At 45.3% G+C, this 25,317-nt stretch overlaps 1 protein-coding gene across 2 annotated transcripts in view; it reads right to left on the bottom strand.

Annotated features, from left to right (window-relative positions):
- atp9b (ATPase phospholipid transporting 9B) overlaps positions 1-25,317 on the bottom strand; it is a gene marked incomplete at its 5' end in the record, with an annotated part of 59,689 nt that overhangs the window by 31,609 nt on the left and 2,763 nt on the right. For both annotated transcript variants that reach the window (XM_080525847.1, XM_080525846.1), the window contains 9 exons: positions 311-386; positions 2,611-2,691; positions 7,774-7,868; positions 10,264-10,315; positions 11,172-11,230; positions 12,379-12,487; positions 12,935-13,048; positions 14,144-14,294; positions 17,630-17,803. In XM_080525847.1, the coding sequence (XP_080381973.1) occupies positions 311-386; positions 2,611-2,691; positions 7,774-7,868; positions 10,264-10,315; positions 11,172-11,230; positions 12,379-12,487; positions 12,935-13,048; positions 14,144-14,294; positions 17,630-17,803 (911 nt within the window). The remainder of the gene's footprint in view (positions 1-310; positions 387-2,610; positions 2,692-7,773; positions 7,869-10,263; positions 10,316-11,171; positions 11,231-12,378; positions 12,488-12,934; positions 13,049-14,143; positions 14,295-17,629; positions 17,804-25,317) is intronic.

Here is a 25,317-nt window from a genome sequence, read left to right as displayed (position 1 = left end):
TTACATAAGCACACACACACATGACTCCCATTTTACCATTATCACACTGTGTCTCATCACTCATATGGTTTAATCAAGGGTTCAATTAGGAGACAGAGGGGACAGTATATGGTGAAGGGGGAGAGGCAGAAATCAATCACACACACACACACACACACACAGACACACAGACACACAGACACACAGACACACAGGCACACAGGCACACAGGCACACAGGCACAGACACACAGACACACAGACAGACACACACACAGACAGACACACAGACACACAGACACATGCACACACACACACACACACACACCCACCAGATGCCACCACGGTGCTGGCCCAGAGTGTGTTGTCTATACTCAGACTCTCATGGACGGGCGGGTCACTGTCTTCCTGCAGGGAAAAGAAGAGAAGAAACGTATTCAACATATCAAACATTCAACAATGTGTGTGTGTGTGTGTGTGTGTGTGTGTGTGTGTGTGTGTGTGTGTGTGTGAGAGTGGGTAAAGCCAGGGCATGCCTTGTGAATAATGGCTATTTGCCCCACAGTCCAATACAGCCAGGCTGTCCCATTCAGCACGATTCATGTCCACAAGCACCCTGCCACCCCAGGTCCCAAGACAAGCTTCATACTTGAGTCTCCTTTCTTAGAGGCCTGCATGTAGCCTAGGGGTCAGAGAGGCCTGCATGTAGCCTAGGGGTTAGAGAGGCCTGCATGTAGCCTAGGGGTTAGAGAGGCCTGCATGTAGCCTAGAGGTTAGAGAGGCCTGCATGTAGCCTAGGGGTTAGAGAGGCATGTAGCCTAGGGGTTAGAGAGGCATGTAGCCTAGGGGTTAGAGAGGCATGTAGCCTAGGGGTTAGAGAGGCATGTAGCCTAGGGGTTAGAGAGGCATGTAGCCTAGGGGTTAGAGAGGCATGTAGCCTAGGGGTTAGAGAGGCCTGCATGTAGCCTAGGGGTTAGAGAGGCCGGCCAGCAATCGGTAGGTCGCCGGTTCGATCCCAATCCCAGGAGGGAGCCGGATGTGAGCTGGTGACTGGAAGGGTTGCCGGCATCGTACCTAAGGTGCCTACCACTACCGTCGTGCCCTTGAGCATGGCACTTAACCCCTAACTGCTCCAAGGACAGCCGAAGATGGTTGACCCTGTGCCCAAAGACCAGAGCTCTGTTCTCCCTGGGTGGGGGGGAGACGTGTGCACAAACTACATTTCGTTGTCTCAGTACTTAAGTGCTCTGTTCAGTGACACTAAAAGTAGATTTTTATCTTATCAATAACGTAAACTACGGGTGATAGGAGAGGTTGCTTTAGAACAGAACAGACTGAGAGAGCGCAGAGTGCAGATGAGATTTCAGCAATAAATAACTCCCCAGAGAGCTTCTTGTTTCAGAGTGGTATGATTTTCCCCCCCACCACCACCACCACCCCCCCCCCCCCCCCTTCTCTCCCTAAATACTTAAATAAAGATGTATGCTGGAAACAGCTTGAGTCAGGAGTGCAGAGACCGGGGGGGGTCTCGGGTTTCAGCTCAAATTGCCCTGCCTGATATGATAATTATGATACCTAACCGGCCACATCCTGTCAATTCACGAGAAACACAGAGAAGAAGAGAAGTAGAGGTGCATGAAAAACACATGGCTCTGCGCCCGCTGCTGGTCGAAACGCCTGACCGCTTTGACATTGACATCATCACCCCCCCCCCACCCAAACGCTCTCCCCCATCCCCCATCCCTCCCCCCCTCTCCTCCATTGGTCTGGTTCTCTGCTCTTCTTCTGCTGAATGTAAGGAAAGTAGGAACACCGAAACAGAAAGTTTCATATCCATCCAAGAAATACGTCTTCTCCTTCTCGAGAAGACGACGAAGACGAAGAAGAAGAAGAAGAAGAAGAAGAAGAAGGTATAAAACAAAACAAAGAGGAAGAAAGACAAGAAGTTCACTTGAAGAGGGTCTATGGGAACCAATTTCTTTTTTTTTTCTCTTTTTGTTTTTTTCTTCCTTCCCCCGCTTACGAGTAAAAAAGCACACGTTATGCAAAGGGAAGGCCGGGGAGCACAGGATGAATGAGAGGGAGAGGAAGTGCTAGCTCACTCAGCCTGGTGGGTGGCCAAGAGTGAAGGCCGCGACACAAAGACCCTCTTTGTATCGGGGCTCGCCTCTCTCTGGGGGCTGCGCTAATCTGCTATTAATAAAGAAATCACAGAGGAGGAGGGGATGGAGGGATGAGATGGAGGGATGGGACGGAGGGATGGAAGGAGGGATGGAAGGAGGGATGGAAGGAGGGATGGATGGATGGATGGATGGATGGGAGCAGGGAGGACCTGCCTGTGAATCTGCTATTAATAAAGAAATCACAGAGGAGGGGATGGAGGGATGGGACGGAGGGATGGAAGGAGGGATGGGATGGAGGGATGGAAAGAGGGATGGAAGTAGGGATGGATGGATGGAGGGATGGGAGCAGGGAGGACCTGCCTGTGATCGGTGGGCTTGGTGGAGATAGAGCGATTGTGTTTATGCATCACTTGTCTACATATGTGAAAATAGTGATTTTAAAGTGAAATGTCCCTTTAAATGTTGGTTTGAGAGCGTTATTGTCGGTCAGCAAGACACTTCTTTCTTACCCTGGTGAAGTTTCCCTCGAAGCTGTGGATGTCCAGCTGAGGCTTTTGGGCGTAGACGTAGGCGTTGATGGAGAACAGGTCCTGAGAGGAAGAGAAACGACAGACAGACATGAAGACGGTGCTTCACCTCAATCATCAACGACTCACCTCAGACCTCAAATAAAACCTCCCGAGTCGTCCAACAGGGAGATTAGGTGAAAGCCCAGGTGTTGATTAGATTCAATTAGATTCAACTTTATTGTCATTGCAGAGACAAACAAATTGCACTGTACCTGTGTCTACATTATGTGAAAATGTTTTTTTGTGATTAAGTGTCCCTTTAATGTTGATGGTCACTAAAGAAATCTTCTGCTACAAGGGAGTTGGGGCGAAATGACCATGTCAGAAAGGTGTGTGTGCCTGCCTCAAAAACAATTAAACCACTTGGGTGAAGATAACAGCAAACGCACACATGGACATAGACAGACAGAGATACACACACACACACACACACACACACACAGACACAGACACAGACACACACACACAGACACACACACACAGACAGACACACACACAGACACAGACACACAGAGAGACATACAGAGAGACACACGCACACACACACACACACACAGAGACACACACAGAGACACACACAGAGACACACAGAGACACATACACACACACACACAGTCTTTACCAACCCCCTACATAGTAGCAGCTACTAGCTCGATTTCAGCTCTGACCCTTCAGAGGTCTGACTGCAGCATCACGCCAGGCGTGGACACAATTGATTGTAAACATTAAATTATTCAGCCAGGCGACCTCTGAGCAGCGAGTCCCCTCAGTCCTGCTGGAGCAGAGAGTGGAGCAGTGCTCTCTGCTCTCGTGGTGAGAACATGGCAGGGGGCTGGTTGAGGATTAGCTTACTGAGCCCCCAGTGGAGAATTAGGTACCTTCTCCTACTGACGGAACACAGACACAGAGACACTCTAGAACCAGACACACTCAGACACTCTAGAACCAGACACACACACACACACGCTAGAACCACACTCTAGAACCAGACACACAGACAGTCTAGAACCAGACACGGTCAGACACTCTAGGACCAGACACTCTAGAACCACACTCTAGAACCAGAGACCAGACACTCTAGAAACAGACACTCTAGAACCAGACACTCTAGTACCAGACACTCTAGGACCAGAGACCAGACACTCTAGAACCAGAGACCAGACACTCTAGAACCATACACTATAGAACCAGACACTCTAGAACCAGAGACCAGACACTCTAGAACCAGACACTATAGAACCAGAGACCAGACACTCTAGAACCAGACACTCTAGAACCAGAGACCAGACACTCTAGAACCATACACTATAGAACCAGACACTCTAGAACCAGAGACCAGACACTCTGGAACCAGACACTCTAGAACCAGAGACCAGACACTCTAGAACCAGACACTATAGAACCAGAGACCAGACACTCTAGAACCAGACACTCTAGAACCAGACACTATAGAACCAGAGACCAGACACTCTAGAACAGGGGTCGGCAATTAGGTTTGGCCTCGGGCCAACATTTTTTTGAGCCACTAGATGGCGGGCCAGAACATAATCAAAGGCTAATTTAAGTAATTGATTGTTTAAAAAATGTGACACGTTCTAATACTTGTACACATCGCTAGTCAACTAACACAGCTTGTTTTGTGAGCCTGCTAACAATGTAAAGTAGTGTTATAGTTAACTAGGTAGTAGTCCAATCCATTACGTTGCAGTATTAGGCTTGACTAGCGAGTTTGTGTTGTGATTCTCAACAACGTTGAAACGTAGTTTCACCCTTTTCCATAGTTTTGAATAAAAAATGTGTGGACTGACGATGTATCGCAGCCTAACTTATTCTAATAATTATTTAACATAGTTTTATTCAGATAATTATTCCCCCCTCCTCCCAGACAAGGTCACATTATTATTGGATTGGTTGTTTGCGTGTCGGGTGAAGTTAGCTAAACATTTAACCTGCTAGCAAGAGAAACATCATGTCACTCTCCAAAGGTCTAAAGAGGAAAGTTGACGGTGAAAACAGGGCATTTAAAGAGGAATGGACAGCGAACTATACGTTCATCCTACGTTTCATCAATGCAAAGCCGTTGTGAGACTCACATTTTCCGTGCTCACAATGTTCCCTTTCTATACATGCGAGTCGTCCTTTTCGTCAATGAATGTGATAAAGACGCACGAGAGGAATCGATTGATGCATAAAAAATAAAAATAAACTGCCTGCGGATGGCAGTATACCCTTCAAATAACAAACAATCTCTGCATGTCTCGCGGACATCTCAACATGGATCCATGTCGTTATCATAATGGTCTTATTAATTAGTAATCACTAGGGGTAATCACTAGGGGTGGGTTCGGATCGCCCTCCACGGTTCGGAACGCATGTGTACCGCGGATCAATAGCAAAACCGTTTTTTTTTTTTTTTTTTTTCCCTAACACCAGGGGAGCCACCCCTCCTAAATTTCGTTGTTTGGTACCTGTACTGTAGCAATGACAATAAAGACCATTCATTCATTCAAATGTAACCGGTAGAAAAACAATCATGTGCGCTTTATTCTCACTCTCTGCATGTGTACTGAGTTGACAACAACATTCATTCACTCATCTCTGTCCCAATTATATCACGTCATATCACCCGCTAAGCAGCCTGGGTGATTGTGTAAACACGCAAAAAAAGTACTCTGTTACTTTGCAGCAGTGATGTTATATATATGTTGTTATATATATGTTGTTATATATAGATGTTATATATATATATGTGATATATATATCAGTTTTGACATCTTGAATGTTGTTTTTTTGTTTCACACATTAAAAGTGGTGTTTTTACAGAATTCAAGGAAAATGTTGTTTTTATTTAAAAATATATATGTTTTGTGTTGATCCGAAAAATGATCCGATCCGTGACTCAAAATCCGTGACACGATCCGATCCGTGAGTTAGGTGATCCGTTACACCCCTAGTAATCACTGAGTATGAAAGCATAGTGGGACTGTCAAATTAGTCCAGAAATCTCCTCAGTAAAGTTTTGTGTCAATCCAGGAGGAACTCCAGACAGCTCTGAACCCCTTACAGGAGATCGTTGCATCGTAGAAAGAAGGTTGCGGCGGTGCATAAACTATAGAGTTGCGATAGTTGAGACTCTCTCTAATTAATTTGAAATACAGTGTCCGTTATTACAAACCTGCATAAATGTCCCTTTGAAAACACTCAAGTTATCACTATTATCAATAATCAAATCAAGAATATTATTAGTTTTCAAAACAACCGCGGATTAAAGTGACGTCAATATCACCAGATATCAAGCAAATACTGACCGATGGGAGATGCCACTTTTCACATTACGTGAGTACCAAGCCTGTCGTTATTGTATTTAATAACCTAATTGTATTTTGTATATTTTGAATGAATGGCTTATGGCTCATTGTACTTATTATCCCTAATAGCGCGTTTGCTCTGTCGTTTCAGGAGCATAGGCCTACCACCACTTTTGCGCCGATTTTGTTGTCAATGTTTTTCAGAAAATTAAACAGAATTTGCTTTGTTACTGTTCATATGTGTGTTGCAGTCACATACGTAAACATTACGTTTGAATGATTTAATGAGCTGATGTTATTTTTTTCAAACCACACACGCTATTTCAGCACCACGCCTTGTCCACCTACTTATGATTCACTATGAGGGGTTCAGCGTCAGTGTGCTTCGCTGCCTGATTGTCTGTCCCTGTGTCATTCACTCTCAACATGAATAAAAGTACAATACGCATTATTCAGGTGGAGGTCGATTCTCTATTCGGACATTATAGGCGTGGTGTGGGACTGTCGGTCCGATATTGTAAAAAAAAAAAGAAAAAAAAAGAAAAAAAGAAGGGGATTCTCAAAATAATCTGCTGGGCCAAATATTATTGGTGACGGGCCAGCAATGGCCCACGGGCCGCCTATTGCCGACCCCTGCTCTAGAACCAGAGACCAGACACTCTAGAACCAGAGACCAGACACTCTGGAACCAGACACTCTAGAACCAGAGACCAGACACTCTAGAACCAGACACTATAGAACCAGAGACCAGACACTCTAGAACCAGACACTATAGAACCAGAGACCAGACACTCTAGAACCAGACACTATAGAACCAGAGACCAGACACTCTAGAACCAGACACTCTAGAACCAGAGACCAGACACTCTAGAACCAGACACTCTAGAACCAGAGACCAGACACTCTAGAACCAGAGACCAGACAGAGCCCATTTATGGGACCATATATACTAAAAAGTGTATGCAGTGTAAGTCGCTTTGGTTAAAAGCATCAGCTAAATGGCATATTACCCAGGGTTCAGTAGACAAAACGATAAAATAGCAATTAGCCTGTGAAGGCCAAAGAATCATTTTCACAGTGAATGTTCTACTGCCATTGTTTTATCCCTTCAGCATGCATTTGTTTTAGAATTATTTTCCCGGGAGTTTTGGCGGTCGTCAACGTGATTTTCCTCCCTGCCTCCCTGGTCTGAATGCAGACATAACGTTTTAGATGGCAGTGTTTCCACTAAAACTCACTACAAAGACCTGGAATTCTTCAAATAGCTTATTTCATGTAATTTCCACCAATTGAAAACAAAACACTAAGTGCCCCCATGTGCTTTGGTAAGAGGGGAAGACCCAAACTCCCTGGCCCATGGAAAGGTTCCAAGGAAGGTTTCTGCAAACCTTCCGCCCTTTTGCAACCCTACCCCCAGTGCAGCTAATATCTGTGTACAGACAACACCATCTTAACACATACATAACCCCAGTGCAGGGGTGTGTGTGTGTTTGTCTTTGTGTGTACACACATACAGTGCTGGGGGGTATTCCATCAATGTCGCTAAAGGACAATCCAGGCTTATTTTGATAAGTCTCTCGAGACTTATGAAAATAAGCCTGGATTTTCCTTTTGTGACGTTGATGGAATACCCCCCAGGTAATCTGTGTGCGTGTTGCATGCATGTGTGTGTGTGTGTGTGTGTGTGTGTGTGTGTGTGTGTATGAATGTGTATATACTTACCCCCAGGGCAGGTAGTCTCTGTGTACAGTGTGTGTGTGTGTGTGTGTGTGTGTGTGTGTGTGTACATACTCACCCCCAGGGCAGGTAGTCTCTGTGTACAGACAACAGCCACTTTCAGCTTCCAGTCCGTCTCCCCGTCCAGCTGGTCCGTCCTGATGAAGCAGGAACCTACAAAAGACACACACACACACACACACACACACACACACACACACTCTGTTATGTTAGAGAAGACACAAACACACATATTGTGATGCTTTTAGTTCAGTTCATTTAACCATTCTAAAACAAGCACACATGGCAAACACTGACATGGTCAATAATAAACATTGTGTGTGCGTGTGTGTGTGTGTGTGTGTGTTGAATGTTCTGCCTCCTAATGCCATAAATAAAGTCATTCATTCATTCATTCATCCATCCATCCAAAGCATATGTATTTGTAGTGACAGTATTTTGGTGTGAATGGACAGGATCTACAGCTAAGGCTTCATCACGTGTGTTAAACGATGAGGAGAAAGCCAGCGAGTCATCCATCCATGAGAGCCCTATGAAAGCTCTACGCTGGTGAACTGTATTGATCCGAGGTAATATTCTATATGAAGCTGACGGATGGGGGCCCCTGTCTGACAGGAGAGGGTAAAGGGCAGGTGTAAACGGCCCCGGGGGGGTTAAGGATGATGGAAGACACACTGGCCAGGAATGATTCATGTTTTCCTTCCTCGGGTACGATGATGACTTGTGGTCACATCGCTAGTCCACACAGACAGACAGAGACATACACGCGCACGCACGCACAGTGTGAGGCATAAAGACATCTGCGCTGCCTGCTAGCCGTTATATTATAGACACATCAGAGATGGATGGAAATGAGGACCTGGGTCCTTATTTCTCTAGGTACCTCTTAGAGAGAAGCTGGGATCCGATTGTGTGTGTGTGTGTGTGTGTGTGTGTGTGTGTAGGTAGTAGGGGGTTGCAATTGATTAATTGGTATTTACATCATCAGTCACTGGATGGGAGGAGTCTGGCATATAGGAGAGGACAGGACAGGAGAGGAGAGGACAGGACAGGAGAGGACAGGACAGGATGGAGCAATAGAGGACAGGACAGGAGGGGAGAGGAGAGGAGAAGACAGGACAGGACAGGACTATGTTTTTGTAATACATGGAATGGAATGAGGAATGGTATCAAAAAACGTGTCTGATTGACCATTCCTCATTCCGTTCCACGCATGTCAATGAGCCCGTCCTCCGATTTCGACCTCCACCAGCCTCCCCTTGTGACTGTACTACAGATAGTGTAGAACACCGCGGGGCGACGCCGCTGACCTCCGCTCCACGATGGAGACACACAGGCCACCATTGTTGCGGTCTTAACCCGAGGTGAGTCTTCATACAAGTTTGATTTATCGAACGTTTTGACCAGCCGTAAGAATGTGATGTGCCAGTGAATCAAGTGAAAGTACCTTCCCAGATGCTCATCCTTCCCTGATACATCTAACACATGAACGGGACTGTGGTGGGCCGTGTTCTCCTGGAGACATAATGTTATTAGTTATTATCCTGTCTACTGTTAAGGTTAGTCTGTCTGGTTAAGAGTGGTGTAAAATTCAATTAAAGACTTTTTTCTTTCTCCAGAAAGCTTGTGAGCGGCCGTGGGACCGTCTGGGGTGAGCTGACCCTGAGGGATGAGGTGGTGCATCATGGGAAATCAGTGTTTTCATGTCATGTTATCATGTGATCTCTACTAGGATCAGATGCATCTTTGATGTATGTTTTATTTGGATATTTTCAACTGCTGTACCCTATCTTATGATGCAGGCGAGGCTGGCGCAGGTGGAAATCGGAGGAGGGGTTCATTGCATGGAACTGAATGAGTGGAATCAAACATCGTTCCATGCGTTACAGTGAGTGCGTCCTCCGATTTCTACCTGCACCGGCCTCCCCTGCTCTGCTCAGTCATCCCAGAGCGTCCGTAAACAGGACCTGTAATGAACATGACCGCCACAAAAGCAGAAACTCACTAACTGGAACATCTAATAACACTTATCTGTTATTACTCTCCCTTCTCCTGGAAATGACTCATATGACCATGTCACTTCAAAGAAGGCCGGTTAATGTTAACTCAATTTAATCTAATGACACACATGATATCTCTCTCTGTTGTGTTTTTCCATGATGCGCTTTCACAGCATCCAGGACAAGAGGTCCTTCCCTGAGGCCAGGGTCATGACCCCGTCGTCTGTCAGAAAACAGACACAAACGTATGAAGTCACTGTCTGATTTAATCACGGGATTTGGAAGTAAACAAAAAAACAAAAAGTTGTGATCGCTTCCTCGCTTGTGATTGGCTGAACGGAGGATAATGACGTGCAGTGTGGTCTGTCAGAAGTTCAACTCCTACGAAACATTTTCTGTTTGATTTTTTTTTTAATAATAATGGACGCATACAGAGACTTGCTGTCTCTGTTGTCTCGTCAATGGACGTCTCCCATAGAGAAACCATTGACTCAATCAGTCATGAAAGCACAAACGCACTAGTGTGGCTGTGACCTGCAGCAACTCACCTGCTTTCTCTGATGTCCTTAAGAAGACCATGTCTGCAGGGATCCTCTGGTTCTATACCAAGAAGAAAACATGAAACACAAACATTTATTCAACATTTATAAACATTTATCACACATCTAGAACTATAACATTTAGGGATCCTTTGGTTCTATACCAAGAAAAAGAACACGAAACACAAACATTTATTTCAACATTTATAAACATTCATCACACATCTAGAACTATAAAATGCAGGGATCCTTTGGTTCTATACCAAGAAAAAAAACACGAACAAACATTTATTTCAACATTTATAATACATTTATCATACATTTAGAACTATAAAATAAGACTGTAAAGGGGGCGCGCTACTCCATGAGAAGGGTGTCAAGTGCGATGTTAGCAAGCACAGTAACACAAGTCCTGAGATGTTGGTGAATAATTAAACAAGGTCACTTCCTTGACCAGGCAGTGAAGGCAAGCCAATCACATGAATCAGTCAGGGTCATGTGATACTCAAAAGCACTTTATTTACAGGACTGCGTAGCACAGAAGCACTGTGTTTCCTACTGGGATTGTATCTGTCATGTATTGGATGGATGGATGGATTAATGTACATTCTGTATGGGTATTTGGTTATCGTCTTTTGATTTGTCTTTTTACGAGCTGCACTAACTAGGTCACATAACTGTCAACCTGTGGTATGACTTTTAAAAGGCACCTATAAGGGCTACAGTATGTATGCCTGTATGTGTATACGTATGTATGTGTGCATCAAGTATGTATGTATGTATGTATGTATGTATGTATGTATGTATGTATGTATGTATGTAAGAGAGGAGGCTGGTGTTTTGATACCATCCCTCATTCCCTTCCATGCTTTACAATGACCCCGTCCTCCAACGGCCTCCCCTGGCGGGACACATACCTTCTCAACAATGATGAGATCACCAACTTGTATGTCCGAACTCTTCACTTGGACTTTACCTGAAAGAATAAACAAGATTGACAAAAGGGAGGGAAGAAGATGGATATAGAAAACAAGAAAGCAATCTAAGGTGCTTTCTTTACAGACACATTCCGAGCAGATTGACTACCTCATAAGACACACATTGAATGTTTAAACAGTAGTGAAATAAAATGCATGTATTGATCTTTGGTCCTTGAAAATGATGCTGACTCTTAAAACCACAAGCCGATCACTCTTTTCTCCCTCCCTCCATTTTGGGAGAGATTGATTACCGCGGCCATGCAAATGTAATACCCTTCTGTTTTGATCCCTGGTCGGAGGCATAGACAAAAACAACGGGTCACTCTCAATTATCCATTCAATACCCTTTCGTGTGTGTCTCTGTATGTGTGTGTCTCTCTCTCTCTCCCTCTCTCTCTCCCTCCCTCTCCCTCTCCCTCCCTCTCTCCCTCCCTCTCTCTCTCTCCCTCGCTCTCCCTCTCTCTGTCTTGTTTATCTCTCACACGCACACACACACACACACAAATGCACACACCCCCTCACACACTTATTCGTGAGACAGATTCTGCAGTCTTTCTCCGGTGTCATGGATCTTACACTGGGGGGATCTACTTGACATACAACAGAGGGATCTTAGATCATACAGTCCTGGAGATTGGGGGGGGGGGGATCAATGCAATTACAGCAAAGAGGAATGACTTCTGTTACAAGTGCAGGTCCACCCCTGCGTCGTCCCTTAATTGCACGGGGCCAGCTTTAGCTACAAGCAGGATATCTCAGACCATAATGTCACCAATTAACTCCCACCGGAGCAGACGGAAGGAGAAATAGCAGTTACTGTTACAGTGGCATCTTAGAGCATGGTCGCTAGAAACGCAAAGGTTGTGGCCTCAATTCCCGCTGGGGCCGATACAGTATATAAACAAAATGTCGGCGTTCACTGTACTGTAAGGTCACTTTGGATAGCGTCTGTTAAACGGCATATAGTGTATGTATATTACAGGGGAGGATAGTGGAGGTAGAAATCGGAGGACAAACACATTCTCATTCCATTCCACACATTACAATGAGCCTGGCCTCCGATTTCGACCTCCACCAGGCTCCCCTGTAATGATAATCTTATTATTGTTATTATTATATAGAAGAGAAGAAGCTGTGTGTGAACCTCGCACTGTGAGTTTCCCGTATAGCTGGGAGTTCATCTCTTTGTCCCTCTGGTAGCGTCTGACCTCGTCCACGACCTCCCTCACCATGGTCACAGCCATCACAAAGCCCTGGACACACACACATACAAACGTGTTCAAATACGGAATATCTACTCTTAAAGAACGGATGTTCAGCAACAAGCAACGCAAGATCTCAGCATCCGTATTTGACCACGAGGTGGAATTAAACATTTTTGCTATGTTAAATATGCTAGGTTAACGCTAAGGGCCAGTTTCACAGACAAGGCTTCATGTAAAATCTCAATTCTCAGATGCTTTTTAGTCTAGGAGTAGGCTTAATCCTTGTCTGTGAAACTGGCCTTGAGTGTATCAGACCAGAGTATCAAACCATTGAAGAGTATTGGAGTGTTCAACTTCCTCCATCATTACATTCATACGTATAAAACAGTGGAGGCTTGGTGGAGGTGTTGGATACCATTCCTCACTCCTTTCCATGCATTATAAAGTCCTCCAACTTCTACATCCCTGGATATAAAATGTAAACAGAGCATTTACCAGAGGTGCCCAGTAGGTGTACAAGTAGCCGATCTTCAGAGACGGCACAAACTGGGAACAGGCCACCACGAGGAAGTACAGGTTCAGAAAGAACTTGAACTGCTGGTAGAGAACCTGAGAAGGGGAGGTAGACAGAGAGAGAGAGAGAGAGAGAGAGAGTGAGAGAGAGAGAGAGAGAGAGAGAGAGAGAGAGATGGAAAGCGAGATATATTATTCAGCATGCTGGTGTTGAGTGAATAATAGCAGCAAGGTGAGACTGACAGACACCACAGAAGAAGACACAGAGGACGTGAGACAGACACCACAGAAGAAGACGATGTCCAGACCAGGACAAGGCACAGCTACAGCTGCAATTGACTGTTACAATCATTACAGTCATAATAGCAGAGCGGATGGATGATTGATTGATGAGTGTTTTTTCGATTTTACCTATTTTAAAAATTGTTGTGAACCCCAATAGCTCGATTAATCAATTAATCTAATTCATCCCTGATCCTGGCGATGAACGCCTGCTTCCAGTCTCTCATTATTAGAGAGAACGAGTCAGAGATCGATGGACGACTGGCGCTCGGCAGTTAATGAACCCCGTGACCTTTGGCGAGAAAGCACACACTGCTAAACCAATCTGTGTGTATTTAATAATTCAAAGTGTGGAGAGGAGGAGGAGAAAGCCAAGGGATCGGCTCTTGGACGGATGAGAATAGTAATGTCTCTGAGAGACAGTTGACATTTCCTCTCTCCGGAGAAAGATCCCGCGTCTCTTAATCACGAAACCATTTGGTTTTTTAATAAAGAGCTCTGCTGGTGATGGATCTCCAGATTTAGTCCTCAGAGAATAAAAAAAAGGAAAAAAAGGAAACCTAAACCTCGAGAACCTTTAGTCAGAGTGATATCCTTTCATCCATATTTTTTATCCACTTGTTGTTCATGCAATTAGTCAAAACACGTTTAATTTTTGTAAATTACTTGTACATTACAGAACGTATAGTATAGGACAGCCTGAATTGCTGACGATTATGGAAGCATAGAATAACCTAAAGCATGTAGGGTGGATTCCGAACTCGAGATCCCGCGCACGTAACTCGAACCAACGTGCACATTTCCCGTTGACGTCAATGCAAGATTTACGCAAATGTCGGAGTTAGGTTTCCACACGTATAGAACATCCTGATATTAAAGGTGTCGTACGGTTGCGACCGTCAAACTCACCCCAGGCACAAAGGTGAAGAAGTTGTACTTCTGGTTCTTGATGGCGTTCCTGGGGTAGTTCTCCTCACACTTCTCGGGGCACCCCAGCCACACCGTCCTGGCCTTCAGCTCCTTCTTCCTCCGACACGTGTGGATCAGGCAGTCACAGCAGCTGAGGACACACACACACACACACACACACACACACACACAGGCACATGCACACAGGCACATGCACACGCACACAGGCACATGCACACGCGCACACAGGCACACGCACGGCAGAGAGAGAGAGAGAGAGAGAGAATCATGGTTGGGGTCAATTCTAAATCCAATTTACACTGTCAATGCACAAAGCGAATGAAAACTCAACTCATGAAATGAATTCCCTGTCTATTGAATTCCCACAGTGTCATTTCAGGTGCATCTGCGATAGAACAAATATGTCTTTGTGCTGATGTGTGTGCTTAATGCCACAAGACTTCTGCAATAACTGATCACAATGGAACAACTGCATAAAGACATAATATGGACACACACACACACACACACACACACACCAATGTCAATAGGGCTTTTCACACTGCAGTTTCTTAGCCTAGGGGGATATCCTTAGCCTCGATTCACACATTGGCTCGATCGGGCTGAGGGATGTTGAATCATACTAAACTGTTGTTACTGTACATAATGTTTCAGATGTCTATTTATGTCTATTTTTTTAATTTATTTTTTCAATTATTCAATTGTCACTTTATTTTGTTGTTGTTGTTGTTTGTGGTGTGAGCTGCTGTAACGCCTTAATTCCTTCTTGGGGATTAATAAAGTACCTACAGTATCTATCCATCTGTCTATCTATATGTCTATCTATAATCTAACACACATTTGTTAACCTTGCATTGAGTGTTAACTCTAGGTTAACCATTCACACTTGTGCACCGATGCTCTGGGTTAACTGAAATACCCATACCAATCAACATGTGGCCAATTCTAGCAACAGAAGTTGGATATAAAATCTCTCTTAAGGTTAAAAACCTCTCAGTTAAGGTGTAGCCTGAAGAGACGGCCTCTTCCGTCTATGGCGGAAGATAGGTAGTGACTCTGCAGTCTGTAACCCACTCTCAGGTTCTGAACAGTGAGCAGAGCCGTTGGTAGCGTTTAGCTCAATGAGGTGCACTGCTGTGCTCAAGCCTACTAGCTAACTTGCATAGCTAATTAAACTCTGGAGCTTCCTCAGTATTAATTACATCGAGCAGGGTTTTTGTTTGACACAATTTTACGACAAAGCCCCTTTGGCACTTTAGGTGAAGTGAAAAGGTTAGGAGAACTCCAGCTGGGCATTCCCCACATGCAGTGTGAGCTGAAGAGAGAAGAGAGAGAGACACATATGGAATACATGCTTGTTTTTAAGGACCTACAGTCAATAATTGCACATATTGGCTCGGCCTGGGGGAGGGGCGTTTCTTTGTGAGTTGTACAGAGAGGGTGGCCAAGTCGCACTGCTGCTGTCCATGCGTCTATTCTATACACCAACTAATCAAGAGATTGAGAGTTAGGGCAGAAGTCTGTTATTCAACACAGTCCGTCCTCTGTGAATAATACCTGCGACATTCATAACGTACTAGTGACTTAGAGTGATAAAAACAGCACGGCCTGTCTTAAGACAACTACAGTAGTCTCTCTCTCTGTATTACTGATATGATGGGGAAAATGTCTAGCCTAATTCTTGTCTGTTGAAAATGTTTGTTAAAAAAACAACAAACAAAAAACATTTCAATGTATGTAATTAAGAAAGGGAGGGAGGGGGGGGTTATTTGATTTTCATGTTTAGAAAAGAAAAAAACAAAAGAAAGAGTCATCTGTGATATTTGTGTATACTTCGTGTATATGTACTCTTTGAATAAAAACTTTGTTTAAAAACAAAACAAAAAACAACTACAGTAGTCGGGGTGATGAGTATCGGAGGACCCCGTCTCTTGCCAGGCTCCGTTCACTCTGGTCTCTGTGGCTGGGGGCCGTGCTTGCTTGCCTGCTTTTTCAGCAAGAAGAAAAGTGGGTAGTGAGGTTTTATATAAAAAAGGGGAGGGGGGGGGGGGGGTAGTGGAGGCCTAGTGGACAGTGAATTGGACTGGAAGTTCAAATCCTGCCTGGAAACACCACCACTAGAGTGCCTTTCAGTAAGGCACAACCCTAAAATACTCCAGGGAGACTGTCCCTGTAATCTGCAAAAAATAAAAAATAAAAAATAAAAAAGGTGAATCGACTGGAATCACAAAACAAAAGTACTTTAAAAAAGAATGATTTGTTTGCAAACTGCACATCACATACAAGTACAGCCTTGATTATATTCAGTTTGATGAGATTTGAATTTGCCCTAAGCTCACAAGCTGAGTTTGGCAGTAGAGGGTAGTGGGGGGGGGCTCCCAGTAGTATACACTGTCATGCCGAGCGCCTTGGCATTTACACCCTCTAACCAGGTTGGCAAAACACTACGCTAAATAAATCAACTTTGAAAAAAATATATGTTTGCATTGGCCTCTGTGTTTCACCTGCTTCACAAACCCCAGCTCAGATTCATAACAGAGATTATTTGCTCAAATGAATGCTATCCAAATAATAGGACGTTTGAATGAGCAGGGGTTACTCTGTGTGAATTATTTGTGTTTTATAATCCCTCGGCTAAGCACACATAAAATTACTGGAAAGCATCAAACTGGTCAGCTGTGAAAAATCCGATTTGTTCATTAGGGAAAAGATCAATACGCAGCTAGGGGTGGAGATTTACCACTGATAACCGAACAACACTGGAAACAATATTCTACCAAATTCATACATAAACATTACAAAAAGGTTATTTATTCGGCATAACAATACCATCGTATAATTTGTTTGCAAACTCTATTACATTTTATTGATGGTGTGCTGACAAATATTCCACTTTTAACATATTGTAAACGGTGCTTTAGTCGAGGGGAAAACCTGTCAAATGAATCATTAGTTGGATAAGCTGGGCTTTGTTGTTTGACCTCAAAGTCTTTTTGGACTGATGGTGCGCGTCGAGGAACTGAACCAAAAACATCCTCCCTGTTCACTTCATGCACAGCTGCCAGTGCGTTGGAAATCCACACTGAGCTATGCTGGCATACATACAGGCATAAAATTACACACACACGCACACACTTTTGAGCTGTGAGCGTGTACCGTTTTGATATTGAAATATCACCACGAAGGCTCCAGCGAAACAACAGTTATAACAACTGTATACCTGACCATCAGTAAAGTACCACAGGTCAAATGATAGGGTGGTTGTAAAAACTGTAAGATTTGGAAGCCCTACCCCCCCTGAAGGACCCGAACACTTACGATCAAATAAAATACGCTTTCACTGTGTTTCTGCACAGAAAATTACAGTACAAAAAAAATACATACAAGTCCATTTTTTATAATATATACAATCCGGCCCCACGTTATTCAAAAATGAGCAGGCTGCGGTGGTTCTCCTCTACTGACCTGCCACAGAGTACTCTCCAACCCCCGAGGAGAAACCATCCCAGGCCTCGCTGCCGGTGGTTCACCCTGGCACGGGGAAGGGTCTGGTAGTCGCTCTCGTCGTTCTCAAAGCCTTCCTCAGACATCATCAAAGGCATCTCGTCCAGGTTGGAGGGCTCATCCTCTAAAGAATACCTGGAGAGGAAGAGGAGGTCACCGTACAGCAGAGAAGGTGGTGGCTGGTGGAGGCTGGTGGAGGTAGGTAATCGGAGGACGGGCTCATTTTAAATGCAGACTGATACCATTCCTCAGTCCGTTCCATGTATCACAATGAGCCAATCTTCCGATTTCTACCTCCACCAGCCTCCCCTCCCCAGGTACCTGGACAGGTGAGGGACAAACAGCAGCAGTGGCACAGATCCTAACACAGCTGCAATGAACACAACAAAGATGCCACACATACAGGCCAGGCACTCTCATTCACACAGCCGAGCCCAACCAAGCTGAGCCGGGCTAAGCCGGGCTGACCTGTTTAACCATCCAACATAGTTGCAACAATGTGAAAGGAACATATCCAAGCCTGCACAGTAGGGCTACGGGTAGGCCCTGTTGGGGGTAAAGCTCTGCGCTGTTCAGAGCCCTATAGGCTAAACAACTAAAGCCACAAGTGAACACTGTTGGCTTAAAGTCCATGTAGAAGACATTTGGCAGTTGGTTGAGATTGGTTACAGAACCCTTATATTCCCCTTCTCCAGCACATAGACACTGGTACAGTGCTGAAGACACTGAATATGAGGTTAGAGCAGGGTTTCCGTTAACCGGTAATTCCCGGTCTTTGTCCGGTAAAATTAGTGGAAGTCCGACAAGTTGAAAACTCGTCGGACATAAATGTCCGGTGAAAATAATTCCCTCTAACCATTTTCAGCTGAGCACCAAACACACACACAGAACACTGCCCGAGAGAGAAGGACCCGCCCCCTTTAGTTAGCCTATAGGCTATAGGCTAACTAAAGGGGGCGGGTCCTTCTCTCTCGGGCAGTGTTACACGAGTGTGTGTGTGTTTGGTGCTCAGCTGAAAATGGTGTCCCGAAGCGGAGCGCTTTAACTTTATCGCACAATAACAAGGATAACAAACAAAACGGACAACATTTACACTAAGATGGAGACAAACTTCAGCGATATGATCTAACAGCCGGTCTTCAGGACGACATACAGACCCGTATGAGCTTACAGGGCTATCCCCTATCTATCTGAGAAAAGGCATAGCCTAGCCCTAGGCTGTAACATCGAACGGAAATTAGCCTATACGCATTGCAAGTTAATTTAAAGCCTATTTATTTTCAAAGAGTTTTATTCTATTTTATTTTATCTGATAAAAGGCATATGAACGGAAATTAGGCTAGCCGTGTCACGCCAGAAGCCTACATGCTTGCACTGTTACTGTTCAATAAAATGTTATACATCTAGACATTGTGGTATTTCTTTATATACGTATCCCAGACTGCCTATCAATTGTTTCTCAATAAACAGTTATGTTCTCCCCATTGTCATACTCCCGAGCTAAACGAAATGCCTTCCCAACCAGCGAGACCTGGTTATAGAAATGACGTTGTTTTATTGATTTAAAAAAAAGGGTAAAACTGGAAAGAGAAAATAGAAAACTCACATTAATCCCAAACAATTTAACAAACTTCAGTTAACGTAATGTGGAGTCCGTTCATTGATCGATGCTGTCTGTTCAGTTCCCAGTGAGGCGCCCGTTCAGCGCTGGATTTGACGCATGGCATAGCGCGCATGCGTCAAATCATGTTATATTATTATATATTATATAGCTCGCATCTAATCGTATCGGATGAGAAATAGACATTAAATGGCATATATAGGCCGCTACACAACAGTAATCACCGCGACAAACAGCTATATTAGATTTGAAAAAAAGAAATATGATTTTGAAAAAAAAATTTTTTATTATATTTTAATATGATGACCGGAATATATCACGTTTGTCCGGTAAATCGAATTCGTCCCGGACACGATGTCCGACGGCAAATTTTTCTAACGGAAACCCTGGGTTAGAGAATTGTGAAGTGTCCCTTTAACACAGAATTTATTTAGGCCTACCAATAGCAAAACTTTGGGGAGAAACTAAGCCAGTTGTTTACCCTGACAACAACGGCGGCCAATCAGGATTGGGGGATCGTTATTGATTTCAACCCTAAAGCAGTGGAACACTCGCATGCGTCAGTCAGTTTCCACTCTGATAAACAGCGCAGGTTCAATGTATTTAATTGTCTTTCGTCTGTCTGACTTCCCTCAAATCGCCACGATATCCGACCTACAGAACCGTTGATTCCGCAAGGGTCACAGTCCTCTCATGAAAAAGAGCGTGGAATTGGAAGCTATTGAATAGCCCAGCCCGTCAATGCATGGAAATACTAGTGCTATTCACAAAGCATCGAGGCATAATAACATACCTATCCCTATGACGGCTAAGTATCTCAGACTTATAAAATGCAAGAAAGAATGAAGGACAGCGTGAAGCCAAAGAAGTGGTTGGCTGGCTCCATTCCTCTGAAGGGTTTACCATAAAGTGCACCTCACCATCCACCCCACCATCCACCCCGGCATCCACCCCACCATCCACCTCACCCTCCACCCCACCATCCACCTCTACATCTACCTCACCATCCACCTCACCCTCCACCTCACCATCCACCTCACCATCCACCCATCCACCCACCTCACCATCCACCCACCCCACACCATCCACCCCACCATCCACCCACCCCACACCATCCACCTCACCATCCACCCACCCCACCATCCACCCCACCATCCATCCACCTCACCCTCCACCTCACCCCACCCTCCACCCCACCCTCCACCTCACCCTCCACCTCACCCTCCACCTCACCATCCACCTCACCATCCACCTCACCCTCCACCTCACCCTCCACCTCACCCACCACCTCACCCTCCACCTCACCCTCCACCTCACCATCCACCTCACCCTCCACCTCCACCTCACCCTCCACCTCACCCTCCACCTCACCATCCACCTCACCCTCCACCTCACCCTCCACCTCACCCTCCACCTCACCCTCCACCTCACGCTCCACCTCACCATCCACCTCACCATCCACCTCACCCTCCACCTCACCCTCCACCTCACCCTCCACCTCACCATCCACTTCACCATCCATCCACCTCACCATCCACCTCACCCTCCACCTCACCATCCATCTCACCATCCATCCACCTCACCATCCACCTCACCATCCATCTCACCATCCACCATCCACCCCACCATCCACCTCACCACCCACCTCACCATCCACCTCACCATCCACCTCACCATCCATCTCACCATCCACCTCACCATCCATCTCACCATCCACCTCACCATCCATCTCACCATCCACCTCACCATCCACCTCACCATCCACCTCACCATCCATCTCACCATCCACCTCACCATCCACCTCACCATCCATCTCACCATCCACCTCACCATTCATCTCACCATCCATCTCACCATCCACCATCCACCTCACCATCCACCTCACATCACCATTCATCTCACCATCCACCCACCTCACCATCCACCCCACCATCCACCTCACCCTCCACCTCACCATCCACCTCACCATCCACCTCACCATCCACCTCACCATCCACCTCACCATCCATGCACCTCACCATCCACCTCACCATCCACCTCACCCTCCACCTCACCATCCATCCACCTCACCATCCATCCACCTCACCATCCACCTCACCATCCACCTCATCATCCACCTCACATCACCATCCACCTCACATCACCATCCACCTCACCATCCACCTCACCACTAGGGGTGGGACGATTAGAAAATGTCATGTCACGATTATCGTGGGCAAAATAATCGCGATCCACGATATTATCGCGAGAATTTTAAAAAAAAACTTTTTTTTAGAATGCCAATAAAACACACTGTAATCACTTTAACTTAGATTTTGTTGTATTTTTATTGAATCATGTTAATAACATTAACATCATTTTAAAAACATCTTGACAAAAATAAAAATCTTTAATAAAATCTTAAATAAGGTAATGATAAATTATAAGGTATCACTGCATAAATAAAGGAAAAAAATACTGTCAAACAAAACTTGAACACTGACACTTTTCTGTCATCAAACTGAGTGCTAGCCGTGTGGCTTAGAGACTTGAAAGCTTCAAGATAGGTTAAAGTGCAAAAATGTCAACATGTTCACTTTTTCTGCCTTTAGCTGTGCTCGGAGAGGTGTGAGTATGTGCCCACTGACTGGTACTAAACACTCTCTCTGAAGGAACACTAGTTGCAGGTATGCATAGAAGCCTGCGTGCAACCCTGGAAAGGTGAGGCAATGGACACAGGGCCGATGCAGCCATGGTGAGAAGGCTAGCATACGTTAGTGACTGACTGACAAGGCTGACTTGACAGTCACGTTACCCATGCAGGCTGAACAATCGCGCGAGACAAATTTCTGTGAGGATATTCGCGCGCGGCTCATGTGAGAAATCTCAATTATATTACTATTTATTTATAACATACGATTATTACATCCTCCCTCTCGCCAGTTTGGGGCAACATAGACTTCTCCCCTGGTGCCACGGATAGGGGTTTCAAGCGGTGGGACAGCAAAGGGATGGTTACTATCGGACATTTATATGATACGGAAATACTACTTTCATTTGACCAATTATGTAAGAAATATGACCTACCACGAAATGAGTTTTTCAGATACCTTCAGATACGAAGTTTTTTAAATAGCCAAAAAGACACTGGCCTCTGTCACCAACCCTCTCCGCTGGAGGAGATAGTCTCTGCTGGAAAGACGAGAGGCATTCTGGGGCTTGGGTATAGAGCACTTTCGAAATATGATAAAGGCAAACCTGCATTTACGCCCAAAGACTGGAATAATGACCTGAACATTAATACTGATGCAGCAACTTGGTCACTAATATGGCAAACGACATCTCAGTCTGTAATAGGACGAAGGAAACGCAATTTAGACTACTACAACGTTTGCAGATTACTCCCCAACTTAGACATAAAATGGATCATAACAAATCGGAAATGTGTACAAAGTGTATTACCGAGGTTGGGAGCTTTGTTCATTGTGTTTGGACTTGTAGATATATAGATGATTACTGGAAAGGCATAGTGGATAAAATTCATCTAATTCTAGATGTTACATTGGATAAGGACCCCATGTGTCTATTGTTTGGGTTGCCAGACAAACAACTTAAAAGTATGCATTCCAAAAGACTTCTGTGTATCCTCACTTTTTGTGCAAGGAAAAATATATTGCTGAAATGGATAGACTGCAAACCGCCTACAATAGCTGGATGGCACAAGGTAATTTTTGATATGATTCCTATGGAATATCTGACATATAGGTCTAAGTGTAAAATAAAGACATTCTATAAGATTTGGTCTCCGTTCTTAGATTATATTGGTACCAGAGTGGCTGCCATTGTAATGAAAGGTTTGGTGGATTACACTCAAGAAAGTACACAAGACTAATGTGTAACAGATCTACAATGTATGGGTCACAATAATATTTACTGTGCTGGTGTTGTGCTGCCGCTGTGTTTAGGACTGTAAGACATGGATGCTGTCTCCGATGGGGGTGATCCCCCCATATATTATGGCATTTGTTGTCATTTTCTTTTCTGTTTATTTCTGATATGTGACATGGCCTCCTCCCCCCCTGTTTTTTTGTTTTGTTTTGTTTGTCTTTGTTTTTTGTTTGTTAGTTTGTTTAAATAAATAAAAAAGAGAAAGAACATTTTCTGTTATTGTTTATGGACAATGTACTGCATAACAAAGTGCAAAACTAGTTTTCTACTATTAATGGGACAATAACCTCCCCCACGGATACTAGTTGTTGTTGTTATGTCCTGTTGTGTACATGTCTCTGTGAAACTCAATAATAAAAAAAAACACACATAGGTCACATACATTAATACATACAATAAAAACAGACAGATCAAATCATGATACAGGTGATGGTACTCCTGCTGGGCATTGCTGCCTGACGCACCTCCAACAGTGCCTTTAGAACAGGTGTGCTGTGACACCTCACTGAACACCTATGTGGGCCTAACTGGGTCATCAGCTGGGGACCACCAGTCAGACAAAGCAGTGTTTATAAAATGTAGTGCCTATTTAAAAAGTCCAGTCATTTAAAAATAATAATAATTTAAAAATATATATATATAAAATAAAAAAAAACGATTATGACGATTATTCAACTACCGGTAATTAAAATTCTCCACGATAAAGTTATCGCGGGTGTTTTTATCGCGATTAACGATAAACACGATAATCGTCCCATCCCTACTCACCACCCACCTCACCATCCACCTCACCCTCCACCTCACCCTCCACCTCACCCTCCACCTCACCCTCCACCTCACCATCCACCTCACCATCCACCTCACCATCCACCTCACCATCCATCTCACCCTCCACCTCACCATCCACCCCACCATCCACCTCACCCTCCACCTCACCATCCACCTCACCATCCACCTCACCATCCACCTCACCCTCCACCTCACCATCCACCTCACCATCCACCTCACCCTCCACCTCACCCTCCACCTCACCATCCACCTCACCCTCCACCTCACCCTCCACCTCACCCTCCACCTCACCATCCACCTCACCCTCCACCTCACCCTCCACCTCACCATCCACCCCACCATCCACCTCACCCTCCACCTCACCATCCATCTCACCCTCCACCTCACCATCCACCCCACCATCCACCTCACCCTCCACCTCACCATCCACCTCACCATCCACCTCACCATCCACCTCACCATCCACCTCACCATCCATCCCACCATCCACCTCACCCTCCACCTCACCATCCACCTCACCATCCACCTCACCATCCATCTCACCATCCACCTCACCATCCACCCACCTCACCATCCACCTCACCATCCACCTCACCATCCACCTCACCATCCATCTCACCATCCACCTCACCATCCACCATCCACCTCACCATCCATCTCACCATCCACCTCACCATTCATCTCACCATCCACCTCACCATCCACCTCACCATCCACCTCACCATCCACCTCACCATTCACCTCACCATTCATCTCACCATCCACCTCACCATCCACCTCACCCTCCACCTCACCCTCCACCTCACCCTCCACCTCACCCTCCACCTCACCATCCACCTCACCATCCACCTCACCCTCCACCTCACCATCCACCTCACCATCCATCTCACCATCCACCTCACCATCCATCTCACCATCCACCTCACCATTCATCTCACCATCCACCTCACCATCCACCATCCATCTCACCATCCATCTCACCATCCATCTCACCATCCACCTCACCATCCACCTCACCATCCATCTCACCATCCACCTCACCATCCATCTCACCCTCCACCTCACCATCCACCTCACCATCCACCTCACCATCCACCCCACCATCCACCTCACCATCCACCTCACCATCCATCTCACCATCCACCTCACCATCCACCTCACCATCCATCCACCATCCACCTCACCATCCATCCACCATCCACCTCACCATCCACACCAGTACAAGCCTGATGTACGCCTCACCTTTCACATCAGTACTAGCCCGAAGTACACCACACCATCCACCTCAGCACACCACCGCCTGCCTGCCTGC

The sequence above is a fragment of the Nansenia antarctica genome (genome assembly GCF_963989245.1).
Source record: "Nansenia antarctica genome assembly, chromosome: 3".
In the NCBI taxonomy this organism is placed as follows: domain Eukaryota; kingdom Metazoa; phylum Chordata; class Actinopteri; order Argentiniformes; family Microstomatidae; genus Nansenia; species Nansenia antarctica.
This window is presented reverse-complemented; position numbering and strand designations above follow the sequence as displayed.